This window comes from Lithobates pipiens, unplaced genomic scaffold, assembly GCF_037356315.1.
Source record: "Lithobates pipiens isolate NorthernLeopardFrog02 unplaced genomic scaffold, aLitPip1_a1.2 Scaffold_1, whole genome shotgun sequence".
NCBI classification, from domain to species: Eukaryota; Metazoa; Chordata; class Amphibia; order Anura; family Ranidae; genus Lithobates; species Lithobates pipiens.
The window spans coordinates 115,552,153-115,575,416 of NW_027507685.1; the positions used below are offsets into that span (position 1 = coordinate 115,552,153).

The window sequence follows — 23,264 nt, forward strand, 5'->3', positions numbered from 1 at the left end:
GCTCCCCGTTGATGACTGGAGGGGTAATGATAAAGGTGGGGGGAACCCACATCCACAAAATGGAAGAAGAAAAAGCAGGGAGATCCTTGTACTGCAGCTCCTCAGGAACAGCTTCTCCTCCAGTGAGGGGAACAGTGAACCGTACAGTTCAACCCTCCTGCAGATGGCAGTAACACCTGCTGGATGAAGCAGAGATATCCTTGCACTGCAGCTCCTCAGGAACAGCTTCCCCTCCAGCGAGGAGAGCAGTGAACCATACAGTTAAACCCTCCTGTAGGTGGCAGTATAACCTGCTGGATGAAGCAGGGAGATCCTTGAACTGCAGCTCCTCAGGTACAGCTTCCCTTCGGGTAAGGAAAACAGTGAGCAGCATTTTAGTGATATCACCAAATCTGGTGAGACTAGCAGTCAGAGGCTTTAGATCAGCCTTTCTCAACAGGGGTGCCGCCTGAGATCCTCAGGGGTTCCACAGCAAGCATCATTGTGATTGAAGAAAGACTGTTTGTCAGATCCAACCACGGTCCCGCTCCTCCGAATGTACATCCACACAACATGACCTCGGTTGGCACAGTGCAGTGAAGAGCACTTGAAAGGGATAGGTGGCTTTCTGAGCTCTCCGCCTCCTCCTAGTACTGTTTATTAATGTGCAAAGATGTGTGTAGGGCCAGTATGAGGAGGGGGGGGGTGCCCTGGGTTCCAACTCTGCAGGTGGCCACCGAAGCTAAGCAACACCCTGCAGCCATCCGTAAGTCCTTTGTCATTAGTCTGACTACACTTGCTGCACTTGGCCAGCACTGCCCACAGCCTGTGATGGTAGAAAGGTCCTGCCCTGGGGCTTTGGGGAGAGGAAGGCAGGGCACAGAGAGATTCAGAAGGGAGGGTGGTAGTTGGCTTTCACATAAAGAGTGGTGTACTAAGGAGTGCCAATAGGGGGGTTTGAGGTGTGGAGGTGAGCAGAGAAGAAAGATTGAGGGTACAGATGTGAGCAGAGAGGGGGTTTTGGTGTACACAGGTGATCACACAGAGTTCTGGGGTACAGAGATAAGCAGACAAGGGGTATGGGGTACAAAGATGAGCAGACACTGGGCATAGGGTACAGAGGTCAATTAACAGGGGGTTTGGAGTACAGAGGTCAGCCAACGGGGGGTTTGGGGTACAGAGGTGAGCCGACAGGGGGTTATGGGTACAGAGGTGAGCTGGCAGGGGGTTTGGGGTACAGAGGTGAGCTGACAGGGGGGTTAGGGTACTTAAGTGAGCCAACAGGGGGTTTGGGGTACAGAGGTGAGCCAACAGGGGGTTTTGGGTACAGAGCTGAGCCAAAGAGGGGTTGGGGTACAGAGGTGAGCTGACAGGGGGTTTGGGGTACAGAGATGAGCCAAAGGGGTTTTGGGGTACAGAGGTGAGCCAACAGGGTTTTGGGGTACATAGGTGAGCAGAAAAGGGGATTTGCGGTACAGAGGTCCGCATAGGGGGATTGGGGTACAGAGGTTAGCGGGGGGGAACAGGGTATGGAGGTGAGCAGGGGAGAGGGGTTCACCACCAGTGGAGAGCTTGCTCAGGAATGGCAGCAGTCAGGTGTGAGGACATCGGCATGCACAGTGAGGAGAAGACTTTTGGAGGATGGCCTGGTGTCAAGACGGGCAGCAAAGAGGCCACTTCTCTCCAGGAAAAACATCGGGGACAGATTGATATTCTGAAAAAGGTCCAGGGATTGGACTGCTGAGGACTGGGGGAAAGTCATTTTCACTGATGAATCCCCTCTCCCATTGTTTGGGACACCAGTCATGTGTCATGCATCTTGAGTCCATTCATGTGTGGGGGGGGCTTCTCAGCCAAGGGAGTGTGGGGGGCTCCTAAGAACACCGCCATGAATAAAGAAGGGTACAAAAACATCCCCCAAGAGTGACTTCTCCAAACCATCCAAGAAGAGTTTGGTGAGGAACAATGGCTTTTCCAGCATGATGGAGCACCTTGCCATAAGACATGTCATAACTAAGTGACACGGGGAACAAAACATCAACATTTTGAGTCCATGGCCAGGAAACTCCCCAGACCTTTATGCCATTGAGAACTTGTAGTTAAGCCCCCCCCCCCCACACACACACACACACACACACACAAATTCAGAAAAAACTCCAAGCATTGATTATACAAGAATGGAGGGGGCAGCCATCAGTCAGGATGTGGCCCAGAAGTTGAGTGACACCATGCCGGGGAGAATTGCAGAGGTCTCGGAAAAGAAGGGTCAACACTGCAAATATTGACTCTTCGCATAAACTTCATGTCCTTAATTAATATTTGTGTCATTCTCAAAACTCTTGTACTATTCTGAGACTGGAGGATGTTTTGGGGTATAATTCTTCTAAATTAATTTTTGATTCAATGGAAGTTGAATCAAAAATTTTAAATTGTGAAGATTTATTATCAATTTGTAATGTTCGTATATTTTTCATAGTTTTCTTTGTCATCTCATTGCTGAGCCGATGTGAGTGTAAGTTTCTGTTCTCATTATATGTGTAGTCATTATAACCTCCTCGTTATATTGAGGTCTATGCTGGGAATCCCCTTCTTCTTCAGCTCTCTGACAAACTCAAGTGAGTCCGGAGAAGCCTGGCCTTTCTATCTGCACCTCCATCACTATGTGGGCTCTGACTCTGCTCTGCCATTGGGGGGGGGGGTTTCCAGGTCTTGGTTGGCTGTTGCTGTTTTCTCTTAGGCCGCGTACACACGGGCGGACTGTCTGGCCAACTAAGTCCGTCAGACAATCCGACAGACAGTCCGTCCTACTTTTGAATGAACGGACTTGACCACACACGATGAACAGACAGTCCGCTGAAAGCTTGCGCGATGACGTGTACAGCACGTATGACCGGACTAGAAATACGACGTCCAATACACTGCAATGCAACCTTTCGCCGTGTAAATCCTTTCTGAGCATGCGCCATACTTAGTCCGTCCAACTTGCCTACTCACGAGCGGACTGTCCGCCCGTGTGTACGCGGCCTTAGATCTGTGGGTTGACTGTCACTGTACACTGCTCTTACAGCCAAGAAAAAAGCAGACGTTCCGATCTAAGTGCAAAAACAGCTTTTTCCTTCCAGTTTTAAAGTGCCTTGAAAAAGTATTCATACCCCTTGAAATTCCCCACATTTTGTTACAACCAAAAGCCTAAATGTATTTTATTGGGATTTTATGTGATAGACCAACACAAAGTAACGCATAATTGTTAAGTGGAAGGAAAATTATAAATGATAAAAATAAATATGTGCAAAGTGTGGGGGGAGGGGCATTTGTATGGCGCCCCCCGGAATCAGTACTTTGTAGAACCCCCTTTCTCTACAAGTCTTTTTGGGGGTGTCTTTACCAGCTTTGCACATCTAGAGAGGACATTTCTACACATTCTTCTTTGTAGAATATCTCAAGCTCTGTCAGATTGGATGGAGAGCGTCTGTGAACAGCAATTTTCAAGTCTTGCCACAGATTCTCAATGGGATTTAGGTCTGGACTGTAACTTGGCAATTCTAACACATGAATATGCTTTGATGTAAAATAAAAAATGCTAAAAGGAACAGCAGCGCTAAGCGTGTAATAGGTTGCTGCTGCCCTATAAGTCCTCAGCCCCCCCCCCCCCCCATCCCCCCTGAAGGCTGTGGATATGCAACAATTTTATAAAATAATGATAGGGCCCTGGGCGCTACCTCAAAACGATATTTTATGAGCTAGACCAATGATTTGCAGGGATACTCTGCAACCTCTCACCTACACGAGATTAGTGGCCCACCTACACCTAGGAAAGGCCTCAAAATCTACTGCAATAGTGAGGTAGAGGTTAGTTTATCCCTAATTGGACTAAAAATCAAATTAAGGCTACAAAAGTATGTACACTGTTTCCCTATATTAGGTCCATATACAGTTAACAATAGGGATAAGCAGAAAAAAGGACCCTGTTCTGTATGTACACCCTATTGATATAGAACAATACTAAATATTGAGATTAATTATGCAGGTGAGATAATTAAAGCACAAATAAAGGGTCCTGAAGTACAGAAAATACTGGCTAAAGTTACTATGTAGATCAGATTGTAAATGTGAAAGTCCTCAATCAAAATGTTCCTATAAAGTTCATTAAATCCACAATGTATATCTCCAAGTGCTCAATAGAGACAAAAAATAAAAAATAAAAAAAATAAAAAAAAGATTATATCACTAGTATGTCCGATGGGACACTGGATTCCAAAACGTTGTTCACAGCCAAATATGCAAAGAACTGTGCAAAAATACAAATAAATGTGCAGAATAAAATGTGCAAAAAATGTGCAAAAAATGCTGTGCTCAGAGTTCCTTAAATTAGAATGTGCAAAATATGCAAAGTTTCATAATCAAAGTAGATATAAAGTGCCCAGTCAATATATATGCCAGTGTATTTATCTGGGACGAAATATGTGCAATCTGTTGTCCTCATGCACTTTATTGGTTTTGGTTTGACTACTGGTTTTTAATTTTTTTTTATAATTTTTAATTTTTATTTCTTTATACATAAAATCATTTCTTTCTGTTCTGATTTGTAAAAAATCTTTTTTAATAAAATTATTTTTTTGGTGACAAACGTACTGCACTATGGGAGCTGCTTTTTTTTCCTACTGAAGATCCATTGGCCTGCCTCTAACCTTTTTTAAAGGGGAACCATCCGAGATACAAAGCAGTGAGTGAAGGCGGAGGATTTGGCTGTAAAGCGGCTGGAGTCTGAGTCATTACACACACGCAACCCCTCAGAGGTACAAAGATCTGGTGAGTGGGGATCTGAGGGGGTGAGCTTCGGAAGTCACTGGTTCTCTTTGAATGAGCACTAAAGTCACCTTTTTTTTTTTTGTGTAATCAGTATTTATTGCAATATAACAGAAACAGAAACATGAAAAACAATACAGGTCCAACATCACATTGAAGTGCAATATTTATCGGCCTCAAAAAAGGCCGCTCCAGTGCTAGAGTAACATCATGTAAGTTGAACATTTAAACAGACTTAAAGAGAGAGGTCTTAGAGTCATAAAGAGAAGGAGAATGTCTTGGGTGTATACATAGCAGGCGGGCTGGGAAACCCAGATAAGTGCCAGGGTAAAAAGAAACAATTACCTCAACCAATAGTGGGTCAAAATCCGGCAGAAAGGGACCTGAAAAATGGACACCGTCCCGGCACTAGGGTAGAGGGGGGGGGCCCCAACAGCCGCCAGCTAGCCACCCTCCACCGCCAGCGCATCCCGGGAGCCGGTGTCACCACAGAGGGTCGGCCGGAACGCCTCCCTCCGCCAAACTCAGAATTTCTTGCCTGGCAGCCCAAGCGTCAAAATAGGGATCCCAGCCCACCACCTACCAGCTTCGGCAGCTCAGGCTACATGACATTCTGACCCAAGAAAGGTGGAAAGATGGGGAAGAGGAAAAGGAAAAGAGAAAAGGTCAGCATAGGGTAGAAAGGAAGAACGACAGGGACAGGAAGAGAATAGGAAAAGTAGGTCCATTTACCTGAGTATAGTCACCAAATGTCCGCTCCGTCCGCACCGGGCACACCACTCCCCAGCTTCAATATTCGTAAGCAGTATTCCTTCGCTAAGAGCTTCCAGGGGGAGATCCAGTCCCCCCCTGGGCTCCGCCCAGTCTGAGAGTTTTAAGGGTGGGGTCTGCCAATTCCAGCAGAGCCACGTCTAAACTGGAGGGCATATGGTTAGGATCCGACGCATACGTCGACCAGGATCTCCAGATATCGTGGAAACGGTCCTCTAGGCCTTTACAGGTAGCGACCCAGTGCTCTGCCTCCTTCACCGCATGCACTCCCCTGCACCACTCTTCTCGAGTGGGGATTCCAGGCCGCTTCCAATATAACGGAATCAGGCGTCTGGCTGCATTCAGCAAATGTGCCAACACGGAATTCTTATAAACCCTAAGCGGGACCGAGGGCACCTGCAGAAGGAAGTGCAGCGGCGAGAGAGGGACCTCAATCCCGGTCACAGCCTTCACTTGACCCTGTATGTCTTCCCAGAAGGGTCGAATTAGGGGGCACTCCCACCACACGTGAACTAGGGTTCCTCGTTGTCCACATCCCCTCCAGCAGGACTCCGATGCGGAGGGGTAAATACAGGCCAAGTCTGCCGGCACCCGGTACCAGCGTGCTAATAACTTAAAGTAGGTCTCCTGAACCTTGGACTAGAGGACGAATGGGTGAGGGAATAAAGGTGTGATAACTGCGTCTCTGTGAACGTCGTCCCCAAGTCAGTCTCCCACCGTCTAATATAAGCAGGAGTAGTCTGGGAGCTGGCCGAGTCCAACAGCCGGTATAACTCAGAAACCAGGTGTGGAGTCGGCTCCTCTGCAAGAAAGATGCGCTCAAACGGGGTAAGGGTCCGGGGATCCCTAATAGTATGACCATGTGCCTGAAAAAAGTGGTGTAGTTGCCGGTATCTCCAGAAGTTCATTCGGGAGCCACAGCTACCGATGGGCAGGGCCTCATATGGCATAAGACCACCATCCCTCAAGAATTGCCCGCAACTAGCGTTCCCATCGTCAACCCAATTCCCAAAGAAACCCATCTGTTCTCCCGGCGGGAACCATAGGAAACCACCCAATGGGGCCACCGGGGACATAGGGGGAGCCAGCTTAAGGGTCGCATTGAGCCTGTCCCAAACTGAGAACACATGGGTCGTCAGAGGGGAGGTCGTCTCCGCCAGGCCCCTATATACCCGGGGCAACCAGGGCGCGTAAGCTAAGTTCCTACCCGCCAGACACTTCTCTAAAGGGACCCAGAGCTTAGTTCGAGAGTGGAAATGCCAGTCTAGAATCTTCTGGAGGGCCACCGCTTGATAATACTGTCTAATGTCTGGGACACCCAGTCCACCCCACCTCTTCGAACGACGCAGTATCCGTAACGCTATTCTAGGTTTACGGTCGTTCCATATAAAGCGAGACATCATACTACTTAAGCGGTCAAAGAAACATTTGGGCAAGGGGATCGGAAGCATCTGTAAATAAAAGAGTACACGGGGTAGGACATTCATCTTTATGACACTCACCCGACCAAACCAAGTAAACGCCGTCCCCGTCCATTGTAAGAGATCTCTTTTGATCGCATCCAGTAAGGGTGGGTAATTAGCTAAGTACAGGGTATCGTAACGGTTCGTTAAATGCACTCCCAAGTATCGCAGGGACGACATAGTCCAAACGAAGGGAAAGGCGGCCTTGAGGGATGTCATGAGATGCGGGGCTAAGTGGACAGGGAGTATTTCCGACTTTGAAAAATTTATCTTAAAATTAGACAATGACCCAAAAAGTTTCAGTTCCCTCATCAGATTTGGCAGAGAGAGCAGGGGGTCCGTAAGGTGAAACAACACATCGTCAGCATAAGCCGAGAGTTTGTGTTCTGTGTTACCAACTTGGAGCCCCTTAATATCAGGGCTAGCCCGCACCGTGCGGAGAAACGGCTCCAGCACTAGGACAAACAAGAGGGGTGAAAGAGGACACCCCTGCCTCGTGCCGTTTCTAATGGGGAACCGGGCCGACAAAATCCCATTTACTTTGACCTGAGCACAAGGTGCAGAATATAAGGCCGCAATCGTCGTCAACATCCGCTGGCCCAGTTGTATGGAGTGAAGTACCTCTGTCAGGTAGGACCAGTCTATGCGGTCAAAAGCTTTTTCAGCGTCAGTGGACAAAACAATATACGGATGCGGGACCGGGCGGGAGCGGGCCCAGTGAATAAGATGGACCGCTCGAAGGGAGTTATCCCTGGCTTCCCTCCCAGCAACAAAGCCTGTCTGGTCCGGGTGGACCAGGTCAGGAATAAGGAGCTTCAGTCTATTTGCTAGAATTTTCGTCAGAATCTTTATGTCCAAATTAAGAAGGGAAATAGGGCGGTAGCTCTGGGGGACGGTGGGGTCCTTGCCCTCCTTCGGCAGCACAGTAATATGAGCCAGAAGGGCTTCCGGGGGGATGGCACTGCCCCCTGCGATAGCATTAAAGTAGGCGCACATGGGAGCCTGTAGCTGGGGCAGGAAAGTTTTATAGTAAACCTTAGTAAATCCGTCCGGACCAGGACTCTTACCATTGGGCAAGGACTCCACCGTGGCCCCAATCTCCTCCACCGTAATTGGGAGTTCCAGGGCAGCGGATTGTTCTTCGGTAAGCTTCGGCAGATCAGCCGCCGCCAAATAGGCACGGGTCGCCTTGAGTCTATCCACTCGGGTCGCGGGGGAGATTGTAGAGTCTAAGTTATATAATGTTGTGTAGTATTCACGGAACCCGGCCGCTATTTTAGAGGATTGGACAACCGGAACCCCTGCCGAATCGTGTAATTTGTGAATATAGGTCTGGGCATGGCGTTTACGGAGGGCACGAGCCAGCATCCGACCGCACTTATTCCCGTGTTCATAATACTTGTGAGCCAAAAAGCGAAATTGTTTGCGGGCTTGGCGGTCTAATAACCGCAGAAATAATTCCCGTAGCTCCGTCAGGGCCGACAAAGCCTCCGGACTCCCATTAGTCTTATGAGCGAGTTCAGCTTTCTGAAGGGCAGTATACACCCGCGTAAAATCCGCCCGACGAGCTTTTTTAAGCCTAGACCCCTGAGAGATTAATGCCCCCCTAACCACCGCCTTATGAGCTTCCCATATAACCCCTTCACCTATCTCAGCCGGTGTATTCTCCTTAAAGTAGTTAGTCAGCGTATCCGTGACCTCCTTCACCGCTATGCCATCATCCAATAAATTATCATTAAGCCGCCATGTCCAGGCCCTCTGTTGAACCATGGGCAGGGCAAAAGCCACCGTCACTGGGGCATGGTCTGAGATGGAAATGACGTCTATGGTCGCGGACTGAAGGAGTTCCAGGATATTACGGTCAACGTAGATGTGGTCAATCCGTGTGTACACATCATGTACCGTGGAATAATAACTGTAGTCCCTATCAGAGGGGTGCAGTATCCGCCAACCGTCCGACAGGAGATGGGATTGCAAAGTCTTGCGGTAATGTTTAAGGAATTTATAGGAATGGGAGGGTCTCGCATGGGATGTGTCCAGTTGGGGGTCAGGGCTTACGTTAAAGTCTCCTCCTACAATTAGAAAACCTTCCCGAAACTCCGCTAGACGGTCCAAGGTACGGTCAATAAAAGTAAGTTGGTCAGCGTTAGGGGCATAGAGTGTCGCGAACGTATAGAGTTGTCCAGCTATAGTGCCCTTCAAGAAAACATACCTGCCCTGGGGGTCAACCCTGTGAGCAGAGGGTTGGAAGGGGCAGGACTTATGTATGCCGATAGCTGTACCGCGCGATTTAGCTAAGGGGGAGTTGCTTAGAAACCACTGGTTGAAAAGATGGGTGGGCAATTTAGGGGACGACTGATGCGTAAAGTGAGTCTCCTGAAGGAAAATCACCTGCGACCGCAGCCGCTTCAGTTCCCCCCAGAGCTTACTACGCTTATGAGGGGAGCATAGGCCCCTAACATTGTAAGTGCTTACCCGCAATGTAGCCATCCCAAAAGTCCAGGCAGGGACATGCTCGCAAAGTGGTGGTGCGTCCGGTGCAGACGGCAGAGCATCAGAGCAGACCTAAAGAGAGAAGAGTCAAGAAGAGGAGGGCAGTCAAGAGAAGAGAGGGGAAGAAAAAAGGGGAGAAAAAACATACATGTGAAAGATATACAAGGTACAACTGATAAAACATAGCGGCCGAGGCCGGCTAGAGGTAGAAAAAAACTAAAAGCTATGGCGAGGTCCCCACCCCCCCCAAAGGGGGGGTGGGGCCCAAGCCACAACTCCAGATCCCCACCAGGATCTAAGCCCGTACAGAAGAAAAAAAAAGAAAAAAACGGGCATCCTACTGGGGGTACGTGGAATCCCATAACAAAGAGGGAAGTGGGTCCCCATCTCCGCCCACCGCACCTGACTTAGTGCGATAAAGGAGGGGAAAAACACATAAAGCAGCAATTATTAACAGTTCACAGGGTCCCCACGGCAGAACCAAAGAAATAAAAATAAAAAATAAAATAATATGGCCTTTAAAAAGAGAGAAAAAAAAATCAAATTGAATTAACTGCCAGTGCGAACCAAAAACCGGAACCAGCTCAGGGTGCCGTGGGGAATTCCAAGTAAGTCAAGTCAAGTCAACCCAGAGTTCTTCAGATCACAGGAGTGTGTCCTTGGGAAAAAGTTTTGGTACCCTCAGGGACCCGGGGCAGCAGCATCCGTGGAAGGATCCCTTGATTGTCTCCTGTGGCGCCGTCTGCGGTTCTGACTTCTAGCGGGCAGCCACGGTTGCGGTGTCGGCAATCTAAAAGCTGCAAAGTCCGAAGGGTTCCTCCAGTCCGGGAAGTCTACCTGTTCCAGCTCCAAGGCAGCCAAAAAATGTGGGAGGTCATCTTTAGTGCGGAGAGTCACGGTCTTACCGTCCCTGGTAACTTGTAGGGCAAAGGGAAACCCCCAGCGGTATGGCAGTCCAGCCTCTTGAATAGCCAGCAGGAGGGGGCGCAAGGCCCTGCGTTGCATAAGAGTGCGCCTTGAAATGTCCTGGTAAAAAGCCAGGTGTGCACCATCAAAATCAAAATAGGGTTTCCCTCTCATTTTCTGCATTATGCGATCTTTAAGCGTATACTTATGTAGCTTACAGATAATGTCTCTGGGATTATTCACATCTTGAGAGGGGGGTTTCAAGGCCCTATGTGCACGGTCAATTTCCACAGTAGCCGTAGCAGGTAAGCCTAGGATCTCCTTAAAAACACCCTCCAGGGTAGGAACAATGTCCCTAGCTCCTGTGGCCTCAGGTAGGCCCCGGATCCTAATGTTAGCTCTGCGACTGCGGTTCTCTGCGTCGTCTAACTGGCAAAGCAGGGCCTCAATCTGACGGCCTTGTGCATCACATTGGTCCTGCAGCATAGTTATAACAGGGAGAGCCTCCTCAAATCTCTGCTCCAGGGACTCCATCCTACCCCCCAGGTGTACTGTGTCTGCCTTAAGCTGTGCAATGTCCTCCTTAAACGCCTTCTCCACTCTATCTGCAAAGCGCTCCAGGTCAGCTTTGGTGGGGAGGGACAGAATATGGCGCCTGATATCCGCATCAGCCAGGGGGTCCGGTTCGTCAGGGGCTTCCGGCAGCAACCCGGGGGACCGTGGGGAGGTCGGGGGGGCCGAATCATTCACCAACTGCGGGGAAGGTATCGGCGAGGCATCCCTCCGGTGCGACTTTGTGGCCGTGGATGGCGCGGCCTTGCCAGCTTTCAGGGCCTTGCCTGCCGGCGCCATTTTGGAGGCCTCCCGGCCCTTCTCCTCCTGCCCCGGGAAGAAGTTGTCCAGCTGTGCTTGCCGCGAGCGGTCCACCCGTGAGTGCTGGGATGACGCCCGGCTCTTGTGGGACATCGCTGTGTGAGGATGGGGACAGATTCACCCTCCGTGCGCTGTTATCATGCGGCGGTGAGACGGAGCTGAGGAGACACACGTCTTCACTCCTCCATGGTCAGGCCACGCCCCCCAAAGTCACCTTTTTTGATCCGATTGGAGATCTACTATATATTGACTGGGCACTTTATATCTACTTTGATTATGAAACTTTGCATATTTTGCACATTGTAATTTAAGGAACTCTAAGCACAGCATTTTTTGCACATTTTTTTCTGCACATTTATTTGTATTTTTGCACATTTCTTTGCATATTTGCACATTTGGCTGTGGACAACGTTTTGGAATCCAGTGTTCCATTGGACATACTAGTGATATAATCTTTTTTTTATTTTTAATATTTTTTTTTTTTATATATTTTTTGTCTCTATTGAGCACTTGGAGATATACATTGTGGATTTAATGAACTTTATAGGAACATTTTGATTGAGGACTTTCACACTTACAATCTGATCTACATAGTAACTTTAGCCAGTATTTTCTGTACTTCAGGATGCTTTATTTGTGTTTTAATTATCTCACTGGCATAATTCATCTCAATATTTAGTATTGTTCTATATCAATAGGGTGTACATACAGAACAGGGTGTTTTTTTCTGCTTATCCCTATTGTTAACTGTATATGGACCTAATATAGGGAAACAGTGTACATACTTTTGTAGCCTTAACCACTACAATACAGGGCACTTTCACCCCCTTCCTTCCCAGCCCAATTTTCAGCTTTCAGCGCTCTAGCGCTTTCAGTGACAATTGCGCGGTCATGCTACACTGTACCCAAATGAAATTGTTATCATTTTGTTCGCACAAATAGAGCTTTATTTTGGTGTTATTTATTCACGACTCCGTTTTTTTTTTTTTGCGATATAAGCGCAAAAATAGCGGAAATTTGGAAAAAAAACAATATTTTCTTTTTTCTATTTGAAAAGAAATCCAATAAAATCAAATTTTGTCATAAATTTAAGCCAAAATGTATTCTGCTACATGTTTTTGGTAAAAAAAATTCCGTTAAGTGAATAATAATTGGTTTGTGTGATCACGGACATATGTACGCAAATGATCATGTACATATGTGTGCAGGTGATCACGTACATATGTGTGCAGATAATCATTGGGACATGTGATTTTAGTGGGACATATGTGGGGGACATGTTTTTATTATTAGGGACATGTGTTTTTATTATTTGGGGACATGTATGTTTTGGGGACATGTGTGTTTTGGGGACATATGTGGGGACTGTGTTTGTACTGTGTGGTGTGTTGTGTGTTTACACTACACTGATGATCAGTGAGTAAAAAGCTGTAAAAAGCAGCCCATACTCACTGATCATCAGCCGGCTGCAGCGTTCTGCTCTCCTCTCCTCAGCGGTGACTTCCGTGTGAGGAGAGGAGAGCCGATTGCCTAGCAACCGGCTGTTTGTTTACATCACATGACGGCCATGATTGGACACAGCCGTCATGTGATCAGGAGGGCCAAACACAGAGCCCTCCTGCCGATCTGAGATGTGCCGTGTCCGGGTGACACGAGCACATCGGGATCGCGCCGCTGCGCGGGCACGCGCGCGCGCGATCCCGCTACTCCTGAAGGACGTTCCTGAACGTCCTATCAGGAGTAGACGGCTCCCACCCGGCCGTATATATGCATTGGCCGGGTGGGAAGTGGTTAATTGGATTTTTAGTCCAATTAGGGATAAACTAACATCTACCTCACTATTGCAGTAGATTTTGCGGCCCTTACTTGGTGTAGGTGGGCCACTAATTTCGCGTAGGTGAGAGGTTGCAGAACATCCCTGCAAATCATTGGTTTGGCTCATAAAATATCCTTTTGAGGTAGCGCCCAGGGCCCTATCATTATTTTATAAAATTGATGCTTTAATGTAAACCATTCCATTGTAGCTCTGGCTGTATGTTTTGGGTTGTTGTCCTGCTGGAAGGTGAACCTCCGCCCCGGTCGCAAATCTTTTGCAGACTCTAACAGGTTTTCTTCTAAGATTGTCCTGTATTTGTCTCCATCCATCTTCCAATCAACTCTGACCAGCTTCCCTGTCCCTGTTGAAGAAAACCCTTCCCACCACATGATGCTGCCACCACCATGTCTCACGGTGGGGATGGTGTGTTCAGGGTGATGTGCAGTGTTATGCCGCGTACACACGAGCGGATTGTATGGCGTACTTAGTCCGTCATACAATCCGTCGTAGTTTCCACTGAACGGACTTGACCACACACGGATACACAAACAGTCCGTCGAAAGCTTGCGCGATGACGTGTACAGCACGTACGACGGGACTAGAAATAGGAAGTCCAAGACACAGCAAAGAACCCTTCCGCCGTGTAAATCCTTTCTGGGCATGCGCCATTCTTAGTCCGTCGAACTAGCATACTGACGACCGTATTGTCCGCTGAAACCAAAGTATGACGGACAGATTTTTGGAAAATCCGAAATTCTTAGCACTCCGGACTGCACGCTGAAAAAGTCAGCCGAAGCCCACACACGAGCGGATTGTCCGCTGAAATGTGTTTCAACGGACTAAGTACGTCAAACAGTTCGACCGTGTGTACGCAGCATTAGTTTTCCCCACACATAGCATTTTGTTTTTAGGCCAAAAAGTTGAATTTTGGTCTCATCTGACCAGAGCACCTTCTTCCACATGTTTGCTGTGTCCTCCACATGGTTTCTCACAAACTACAAACAGGACTTCTTATGACTTTCTTTCACCAATGTCTTTCTTCTTGTCACTCTAGACTCACTAGATTTGTGGCGTGCACGACTAATAGTTGTCCTGTGGACAGATTCTCCCCCTGAGCTGTGGATCTCTGCAACTCCCCCAGAGTTACCATGGACCTCTTGGCTCTCCTCTGATGAATGCTCTCCTTGCCCGGCCTGGTCAGTTTAGGTGGACAGCCATGTCTTGGTAGGTTTACAGTTGTGCCATACTTTTTCCATTTTCCGATGATGGATTGAACAGAGCTCCGTGAGATGTTCAAAGCTTGGGAGATTTCTTTATAACCTAACCCTGCCTTATACTTCTCCACAACTTTATCTCTGACCTGTCTGGTGTGTTCCTTGGCCTTCATAATGCTGTTTGTTCACTAAGGTTCTCTAACAAACCTCTGAGAGCTTCACAGAACAGCTGTATTTATACTGAGATTAAATGACACACAGGTGGATTCTATTTACTAATTAGGTGACTTCTGAAGGCAATTGATTCCTCTAGATTTTAGTTAGAGGTATCAGAGTAAAGGGGGAGCCATACAAATGCCCTTCCCCCCACACTTTTCACATATTTATTTGTATCATTTATCATTTTCCTTCCACTTCACAATTATGTGACACTTTGTGTTGGTCTATCACATAAAATCCCAATAAAATACATTTACGTTTTTGGTTGTAACATGACAAAATGTGGGGAATTTCAAGGGTTATGAATACTTTTTCAAGGCACTGTATATAAACAGTTCTAGGCAGAGAACTACCAGGATAAATCTCACAAATGTGAACATGATAGGTGTATACACTCACCGGCCTCTTTTATGGTCCTCCTAGCTAGTAACAGGTTGGACCCCCTTTATTAGGTCCACCTTGCTAGTAGCGGGTTGGACCCCCTTTATTAGGTCCACCTTGCTAGTAGCGGGTTGGACCCTCTTTATTAGGTCTCCCTTGCTATTAGCGGATGGACCCTCTTTATTAGGTCCACCTTGCCAGTAGCGGGTTGGACCCTCTTTATTAGGTCCACCTTGCTAGTAGTGGGTTGGACCCCCTTTATTAGCCCCCCCCCTTGCCAGTAACGTGTTGGTCCCCTTTATTAGGTCCCCCTTGCTAGTAGCGGGTTGGACCCCCTTTATTAGGTCCCCCTTGCTTGTAGCGGATGGACCCTCTTTATTAGGTCCACCTTGCCAGTAGCGGGTTGGACCCTCTTTATTAGGTCCACCTTGCTAGTAGTGGGTTGGACCCCTTTATTAGGCCCCCCTTGCAAGTAACGGGTTGGTCCCCCATTATTAGGTCCCCCTTGCTAGTAGCGGGTTGGACCCTCTTTATTAGGTCCCCCTTGCTAGTAGTGGGTTGGACCCTCTTTATTAGGTCCACCTTGGTAGTAGCGGGTTGGACCCCTTTTATTAGGTCCCCCTTGCTAGTAGCGGGTTGGACCCCCTTTATTAGGTCCCCCTTGCTAGTAGCGGGTTGGACCCCCTATATTAGGTCCCCCTTGCTAGTAGCGGGTTGGACCCCATTTATTAGGTCCCCCTTGCTTGTAGTGGGTTGGACCCCCTTTGGCCTTCATTCTTGGTGGCATAGATACAACAAGGTGTTGGAAACGTTTCTGAGATATTTTCCTCCATACTGACATGATAACATCACACAGTTCCTGCAGATTTGTCGGCCGATCATCCATGGTGCCAATCTCCCATTCCACCACATCCCAAAGGTGCTCTATTGGATGAGAAGTGGTGAGTGTGGAGGCCATTGGAGGACATGGACCTCATTGTCCAGTAGTGAGATGATTGGAGGACAGGGACCTCATTGTCCAGTGGTAAGATGATTGGAGGACAGGGACCTCATTGTCCAGTGGTGAGATGATTGGTGGACAGTGACCTCATTGTCCATTGGTGAGATGATTGGAGCTTTGTGACATGGTGCATTATCCTGCTGGGAGGAGCCATCAGAAGATGGGGACACTGTAGTCATAAAGGGATGGACATGGTCATCAACAATACTCAGGTAGGCCGTGGTGATTAAACCATGCTCAGTTGGTACTTAGGTGCCCAAAGTGTGCCCATGCCCCACACCATTACACCTGCAACACCAGCCTGAACTGGTGATACCCCATCCCCCACAACATTACACCCCCACCACCAGCCTGAACCGGTGATATCCCATTCCCCCGCACCATTACACCCCCACCACCAGCTTGAACCGGTGATACCCCATCCCCCACATCATTACACCCCCACCACCAGCCTGAACCGGTGATACCCCATCCCCCGCACCATTGCACCCCCATCACCAGCCTGAACCGGTGATACCCCATCCCCCGCACCATTGCACCCCCACCACCAGCCTGAACCAGTGATACCCCATCCCCCGCATCATTACACCCCCAGCACCAGCCTGAACCGGTGATACCCCATCCCCCACACCATTACACCCCCACCACCAGCCTGAACCGGTGATACCCCATCCCCCGCACCATTGCACCCCCACCACCAGCCTGAACCGGTGATACCCCATCCCCCACACCATTACACCCCCACCACCAGCCTGAACCGGTGATATATCATCCTCCGCACCATTACACCCCCACCCCCAGCCTGAACCTTTGATACCCCATCCCCCACATCATTACACCCCCACCACCAGCCTGAACCGGTGATACCCCATCCCCCACACCATTACACCCCCACCACCAGCCTTAACCGGTGATACCCCATCCCCCGCACCATTGCACCCCAACCACCAGCCTGAACCGGTGATACCCCATCCCCCACACCATTACACCCCCACCACCAGCCTGAAACGGTGATACCCCATCCCCCACACCATTAAATCTGCAACACCAGCCTGAACTGGTGATACCCCATCCCCCACACCATTACACCCCCACCACCAGCCTGAACCGGTGATATCCCATCCCCCGCACCATTACACCCCCACCCCCAGCCTGAACCTTTGATACCCCATCCCCCACATCATTACACCCCCACCACCAGCCTGAACCTTTGATACCCCATCCCCCACATCATTACACCCCCACCACCAGCCTGAACCAGTGATACCCCATCCCCCATACCATTACACCCCCACAACCAGCTTGAACCAGTGATACCCCATCCCCCACACCATTACACCCTCACCACCAGCCTGAACCGGTGATACAAGGCAGGCTGGATCCATGAGCCACATTCTGACCCCATCATTATTATTAATGTATTAATGGAGCCTTATGAGAGTCTGTTTTAAGTTTTAATCTGCTGACGCTTATGTTTTATTATGGTTGATTTTATTATAGTAGCAGCCTATGTATGAATAAGTGCTGTCATCCTGAATCAGCTTCCTCTTCGTGTACGCTTAATGGTGTGTCACAAGCATTGGGTCATATTTGAGGTTTTGTTAGGTACTTTTGATGCCGCGGTCTACATACACAATTATTCAGTTCACAAATGTGGAAGTTAGACACATTTTGAAGACTGTTTAGTCGTTAGAAGTTTAGTCTTGGGGCAGCATTTATTGTGGCTTTCCCACCCTAAGACTAAGCATACACCACTCAGATTCTCTCATTCAGCCCAAAGAGCTTAACAAAAGAAATTGTTTAATGCCCCCATCCACCTCTAAACATCATGTATGGAGGAATCTCCTCTGCCAGCTGGTAGGCCTCTTTTTGTCTTTGCCAACACCCTGCCCTGTCTGGGTCCCACCTCTGTGCTATCCTGTTAATGCTGAGCCAATTTTACACCGGAGCCCAGATCTCTCCCCTAGTGCCCTTTGTACTTTCCAAAAACTCTAGAGGTTCATGATCTCGTAGGTCAGGGGCCTCTAAACCTACTAAACAAGGAACCCGTTTGTTGTCCTTCAGACTTTAGGGAGGTCAGACTGTGGTCAGCAGCAGCGGTCATTTTCCTGGCATCAGTGGACGTAAACACCACCACATTTGGTATTATGGAGAGGAATAGTGCTCCATCAGTGGGAGAACTGGTGCCCCATTATTGGAATCAGTGGGAGAACTGGTGCCCCATCATTGGTGTCAGTTGGCAGAATAGAGTCTCATATCAGTGAGATGAATAGTGCCCCAAGGGCCAGATAAAGGCAAGCTAAGGGCTGCATCCGAAGTTTGAAGACCACTGTCCTTGTCTGTTGACTTGATCTTCAATCAGTCTTTTGCCACCAGTGTTCTACTGGGACCTGTTGCCAAACGGAGGAACAAGAACCTTTACACTAACTCCAAGGCTAACCCACCCACCCATGTCAGCACTGAAAATGGGGATCACTTTCATCTATTAGAATATTTAATTGTCTACATGGTGAAATACAAAACCAATTTAGAAAAAAATTTGGTGCATATATATCAATTTTGGTAAAACCGTTCTGTTCATCCTTACACAGTACACACACACACAAGAAGAAGGGATGGGATGCAGGCAATCCGCATGATTCACCTGGGAGATTTGCCATCACTTCCTGTCTTGTAGACACAACAGGAAGTGGGAGGATACCTTTCTGAATGACAGAAATTCCCTCTTAGATGGATGTCCCAGGAACAAATGTCCTCATTGGAAAATTTAGAAATTTCTATCTTGGTGACAATGGTTGCCAGTACAAACCTCTCCAACCGAGATACCGTTATCAACAAAAACCTGACAGAGGGTCTAACCTGTCCACACTCCAAAAATACTTTAGATACATTTTAACTAATGTGTACTAAAGCTTCATTTGATCTGGACATTAATGACTGCTGGCCATGAAAGTGTAAGTAACTCACCTGTAGATGAATGTATAGTTCTCAGTCGGGGGGTGTGGATGGTTCCAGGTACAAGTCAGGACTTTTACTGTATTCATAATGCATTCCACCTCTGTATAACAAACAGGTCATGTGATTTATAGTATGAAGTTTCCATATAATACAGAGATGACAACCAAAGCTATTGAAGGCACTTTACATGTCTAAACAACGATTCATGTTTCTTTACAATATTTTTATTAAATAAAAAAAAAATAAAAAAAGAAAAGGCTACAAACATTTGGATTGTCTTCACACAATGCCATAAGAATATAATGGACTTGGTCCAAAGCTTACATTAAAGCCCCATACACACTATCAGTTTTTCTGCTGAGTTTTTCCTTCAGGTTTACCAAAACCATGTAGTGAAGGGCCTGCCTGATTGCATACACATTGAAACTCCTAGGCCGCGTACACACGCGCGGACTGTTCGCCCAACTTTGTCCGTCCAACAGTTTCGGCAAACAGTCCGCTCAAACTTAGCATGGACGGACATGGCCACACACGACGGACGAACAGTTTGCTGAAACCGTGCGCGATGACGTGAACGGCACGTACGACGGGACGAAAAATACGACGTCCTATACACTGCATTATAGCTTTCGGCGTGAAAATCCTTTCTGAGCATGCGCGCAACTTTGTTTGACGAACAAGCCTACACACGAGCGGACTGTTCGCTGAAACAAGGTTTCAGCGGACAGTTTTACGGAATTTCCGAAAAACCTTGTCCGTCAAACTGTCCGCTGAAACTGTCCGCTGAAAGCCCACACACGAGCGGACTGTCCGCCCAAACACTGTTCAGCAGACAAAGTTGGACGAACAGTCCGCCCGTGTGTACGCGGCCCTAAGGTTTGACCTCATATTATATGGTTTTGGTAAATCTGAAGGAAAAACTCAGCAGAAAAACTGATAGTGTGTATGGGGGCAATAGGGTCATAAAAAGGACATATTACTAATTGTAAAAAGTAATTAACACCAACAAAAAAAACTGCTTGGACAATACCAAATAAGTCTATTATGTAGAAGGTAAATCCAACAGGTAAGCAATCTTGTTGTCTGCCTCTCTCCATGGCCATCAATATAGAGTTGTCCTCCTCTCTTCGTGGCCATTAGTATGGAGTTGGCCCTCCCCTATGGCCAATAATTTAGAGTTGTCCCCCTCTCTCCATGACCAATAATATAGAGTTGTCTCCCTCTTTCCATGACCAATAATATAGAGTTGTCTCCATCTCTCCTTGACCATTAATATAGAGTTATCCCCCTCTCTCCATTGCCATTAATATAGAGTTGTCCTCCTCTCTTCGTGGCCATTAGTATGGAGTTAGCCCTCCCCCATGGCCAATAATATAGAGTTGTCCCCCTCTCTCCGTGGCCAATAATAAAGAGTTGTCCCCCTCTCTTCATGGCTAATAATATAGAGTTGCCTCCCTTTATGACCATTGAAATGGAGTTGGCCCTCCCCCACGGCCATTAATATAAAGTTGTCCTTCTCACTCCAGGGCCAGTAATATAGAGTTGTCTCCTCTCTCTGTGGTCATTAATATAGAGTTGTCCTCCTCTCTCCAAGGCCAATAATAGAGTTGTCCTCCTCTTTCCATGGTCATTAATATAGAGTTGCCCTCCTCCAAGGCTGGTAATATAGAGTTGCCCCTCCCCCATGCCAATAATATAGAGTTGCCCTCCACCAATGGCTATTAATACAGAGTTGTCACCCTCTCTACATGGCCATTAATATAGAGTTGCCCCCCTCTCTCCATGGCCATTAATATAGAGTTGCCCCTCTCTCCATGGCCATTAATAGGGAGTTGTCCTCCCCCATGGCCATTAATATAGAGTTGTCCGCCTCTATCTATGGTCATTAATATAGAGTTGCCCTCCTCCGTGGCTGTTAATATAGAGTTGTCTCTCCCCACATGGACAATAATATAGAGTTGCCCTCCTCCATGGCCACTATGATAGAGTTGTCCTCCTCTCCCTATGGCCATAAAGAGAGGTTTGCCCCTCCCCCATGGCCATTAACATAGAGTTATTTCTCTCTCTTTATGGCCATCAGTATAGAGTTGCCCTCCCCATGGCCATTAATACCATGACCATGTCTGTGGGAATTTGTGCCCAATTATGAGGTCTAATACCAATGTCAGATAAGATGATCCAATTGCCTTGAGGCAAATAAATCCAGACCTGGAGGCTCTATGGCTCCTTTTTGTTTCCACAGAGGAGCAGATTTGAGTACATAGGGCCTCTTTCAGTATTTCTGGGGGGTCAGTTTCAGGGCCATACATGAGATGTGAAGTGTTTTGCTTTAGGTATCACTTAAATTCCAAACTGTTCACATTAATATTGGCCAACATAGGAAAAGACACAAAACAAAAACACTTTAAGTCATCTACACCTTATTAACAGTAAAAAAAAAAAAATCCTGAACATATAAGAACACGGAATCCTATGAATGTGGTGTAGAGCATTTACCTGCATTGTCGCTGCCTTGGATCGGACCAGTCAGGGCTGAGAGGATGAGAAGGAGAAGAAGAGAAGGTCCCATCACTTGTGAGGCTTTCCAGGAGCCACGAAATCTCCAGCTCATCTAATTGAGTATTTCTTCTATAGCTGAACCCGCACACTGTGTGATCAATGAGGGGGTCCAGGTCATACACTGGCTGGTGGATCTCTACAGACTTCATACATCCACCTCTACATCCTACTACCACCAGGATCAACCTAAAAACGTTCTGCTGATCTGATGGTTTCCAGCCTCAGTCAATCTCTTAGTAACACCTTCCTCTTATCATCTGATCGAAGTGATAGTTCGATGTTCTTCTTCCCTCGCCTCGCTCTTCCTGTCACTAAAAACACATTCTTACTCATTTCCTGTTATTGGGCTTTCTGTTTCTTTTTTGTAAAATTCTTAAGTTAAGAAATTGAACTTTAACAACGGTCGGAGGGCCAGGAACTATATATATACATACATACATATATATATATATATATATATATTATTCATTATTATTTCAGGTACTTGTATAACGCCATCAATTTACGCAGTGCTTTACATATCCATTTTACATTCACATCAGTCCCTACCCTCAAGAAGCTTACACTCTAAGGTCCCAACTCACATTCATACATACACATACTAGGGACAATTTAGACAGGATCCAATTAACCTACCAGCATGTCTTTGGAGTATATATATACACACACACACACACACACACACTATATTACCAACACACACTATATTACCAAAAGTATTGGGACGCCTGCCTTTACACACATGGACTTTAATGACACCCCAGTCTTAATCCGTAGGGTTCAATATTGAGTTGGCCCTTTGCAGCTATAACAGCTTCACCTCTTCTGGAAAGGCTGTCCACAAGCTTTAGGAGGGTGTCTATGGGGATGTTTGACCATTCTTCCAGAAGTGCATTTGTGAGGTCAGGCACTGATGTTGGACAAGAAGGCCTAGCTCGCAGTCTGTGCTCTAATTCATCCCAAAGGTGTTCTATTGGGTTGAGGTCAGGCAAGTCAAGTTCCTCCATCCCAAGCTCGCTCATCCATGTGTTTATAGACCTTGCTTTGTACACTGGTGCAGTGGTGGAGGAGGGATTATGGTGTGTGGCGGGGGGGATAATGGTGTGGGGTTGTTTGGTGGAGGGGGGATCATGGTGTGGGTGGATTATGGTGTGGGTGGAGGGGGATTATGGTGTGGGGGAGGGGGATTATGGTGTGGGGGAGGGGGATTATGTTGTGGGTGCATGTGTGGGGGGGGTATGGTGGGTGGTGGGTGGAGGGGGGATTATGGTGTGGGAGTTGTTTTTCAGGGGTTGGGCTTGGCCCCTTAGTTCCAGTGAAGGGAACTCTGAAGGCGTCGGCATACCAAGACATTTTGGACAATTTCATGCTCCCAACTTTGTGGGAATGGTTTGGGGATGGCCCCTTCCTGTTCCAACATGACTGCCCACCAGTGAACAAAGCAAGGCCCATAAAGACATGGATGAGCAAGTTTGGGGTGGAGGAACTTGACTAGCCTACACAGAGTCCTGATCTCAATTCTGATAGAACACATTTGGGATGAATTAGAGTGGAGACTGCGAGTCAGGCCTTCTCGTCCAACATCAATACCCGACCTCACAAATGCTCTTCTGGAAGAATGGTCAAACATTCCCATAGACACACTCCTAAACCTTGTGGACGGCCTTCCCAGAAGAGGTGAAGCTGTTATAGCTGCAAAGGGCCAACTCAATATTGAACCCTCCGGACTAAGACTGGGATGTCATTAACCACTTAACATAACGGCTACGGGGTGGTTGCTTAACCCTGGGAGGATGTACTATAACGTCCTCCCAGAATTCCGCTCT

At 47.6% G+C, this 23,264-nt stretch overlaps 1 protein-coding gene across 1 annotated transcript in view; it reads right to left on the reverse strand.

Moving 5' to 3' along the window:
* Positions 1-21,733, reverse strand: part of LOC143969917 (cytokine receptor common subunit gamma-like) — a 38,740-nt gene extending 17,007 nt beyond the window's left edge. Inside the window, exons 1-2 of the mRNA XM_077474372.1 lie at positions 21,376-21,733; positions 18,889-18,979 (exon numbers count right to left, since the gene is read on the reverse strand). Coding sequence (XP_077330498.1) covers positions 18,889-18,979; positions 21,376-21,490 — 206 coding nt within the window. The 5' untranslated portion in view covers positions 21,491-21,733. The remainder of the gene's footprint in view (positions 1-18,888; positions 18,980-21,375) is intronic.
* Between the last annotated feature and the right edge of the window lie 1,531 nt (positions 21,734-23,264).